Source organism: Malurus melanocephalus, unplaced genomic scaffold (assembly GCF_030028575.1).
Source record: "Malurus melanocephalus ecotype Western Australia unplaced genomic scaffold, MMel_1.1 scaffold_2065, whole genome shotgun sequence".
Taxonomy (NCBI): domain Eukaryota; kingdom Metazoa; phylum Chordata; class Aves; order Passeriformes; family Maluridae; genus Malurus; species Malurus melanocephalus.
The window spans coordinates 6,018-7,502 of NW_026625297.1; the positions used below are offsets into that span (position 1 = coordinate 6,018).

General features: G+C 57.2%; 1 protein-coding gene across 1 annotated transcript in view; it reads right to left on the reverse strand.

Annotated features, from left to right (window-relative positions):
- Window positions 1-1,071: 1,071 nt before the first annotated feature.
- Window positions 1,072-1,485, reverse strand: part of LOC130587543 (polyunsaturated fatty acid lipoxygenase ALOX15B-like) — a gene marked incomplete at its 5' end in the record, with an annotated part of 9,896 nt that continues 9,482 nt past the window's right edge. The window contains 2 exons of the mRNA XM_057388525.1: window positions 1,072-1,274; window positions 1,346-1,484. Of these exons, the coding sequence (XP_057244508.1) occupies window positions 1,353-1,484 (132 nt within the window). The remainder of the gene's footprint in view (window positions 1,275-1,345; window position 1,485) is intronic.

The window sequence follows — 1,485 nt, forward strand, 5'->3', positions numbered from 1 at the left end:
GGCATCGTCAGTGCGGTACATCCTGACCTGCCCCGCCCAGCGCGGGCAGCACGTGATGAGCGCGCTCTGATGACGTGCGTGATTACGTCACTGCGCGAGGCCGCGCGGGTTGCGATGCAACAACAAAACCCGCGCGCGCCAAAACCGAGACTCTGACTGCGCCTGCGCTGGGGAAAGGCGGGAAAAACCGCGGGGGATCATTGATAATGTAAAAAAAAGATGTAATTTGCATATATGGAAATGAGATCTTCCTTATCAGGGCAATGACGTAATAAGTTCAATTTTATGGTAAAATAGTAGATTTTTGACGGAGTTTATTGGTTTTTATAGAAAACACGTGATTTGCATATATGGTAATGAGCTGACCCTGTTATGGGGAATGACGTCATAGATTCCATTTGATGGTTAAATAGATTTTGACCGAGTTCATTGGTTTCTGAGGGAGCACGTGATTTGCATATATGGTAATGAGCTCTGCACCCCTAGAATGGGGGCGGGGTCATGTGGGGGAGGGGCCCGAGGGTCACTCGAGGAGGGGACACACGGGGGGGGGGATGGTCACAGGGAGTTGGGGACATCCAGGAGGGGTTGGGGACATCCAGGAGGGGTTGGGGACATCGGGGACACATTGGGGACATCCAAGGAGATTTGGGGACACCACTGGGGGAGGTCTGGGGGGTTTGGGGACACCTCGGAGGGGCTTGGGGACACCCTGGGAGAAGGTTGGGGCCACTCTGGTGGAGCAGATGTCCCTGTGGTCACTCAGATGGAGATGCTCTCCTGTCCCAGGTGTCCCCATGGTCACTCAGATGTCCCCGCGGTCACTCAGATGGTCACTCAGATGGTCACTCAGATGGTCACTCTGGTCACTGTGGTCACTCAGATGGTCACTCTGGTCACTCAGATGGTCACTCCCCGTGGTCACTCCCTGTGGTCAGTGTGGTCACTCAGATGGAGATGCTCTCCTGTCCCAGGTGTCCCCATGGTCACTCAGATGTCCCCATGGTCACTCAGACGGTCACTCCCTGTGGTCACTCCGGTCACTCAGATGGTCACTCAGATGTCCCCGTGGTCACTCCCCGTGGTCACTCCCCGTGGTCACTCCCCGTGGTCACTCTGGTCACTGTGGTCACTCCCCGTGGTCACTGTGGTCACTCAGGTGGAGATGCTCTCCTGTCCAGTGTCCCCGTGGTCACTCTGGTCACTCAGATGGTCACTCCGGTCACTCAGATGTCCCCATGGTCACTCCCCGTGGTCACTCCCCATGGTCACTCTGGTCACTCAGATGGTCACTGTGGTCACTGTGGTCACTGTGGTCACTCAGATGTCACTCTGGTCACTCCGATGGTCACTCAGATGGAGATGCTCTCCTGCACCACGGCCGGGTCCAGGTAGGGGTAGGGCAGCTCCAGCTCCGCGTTCCGGCGCCGAATCCGCTGGGAAATCGCCCCGAGGCGCGTCCGGAGCTCGGCCAGGAGGAGCCGC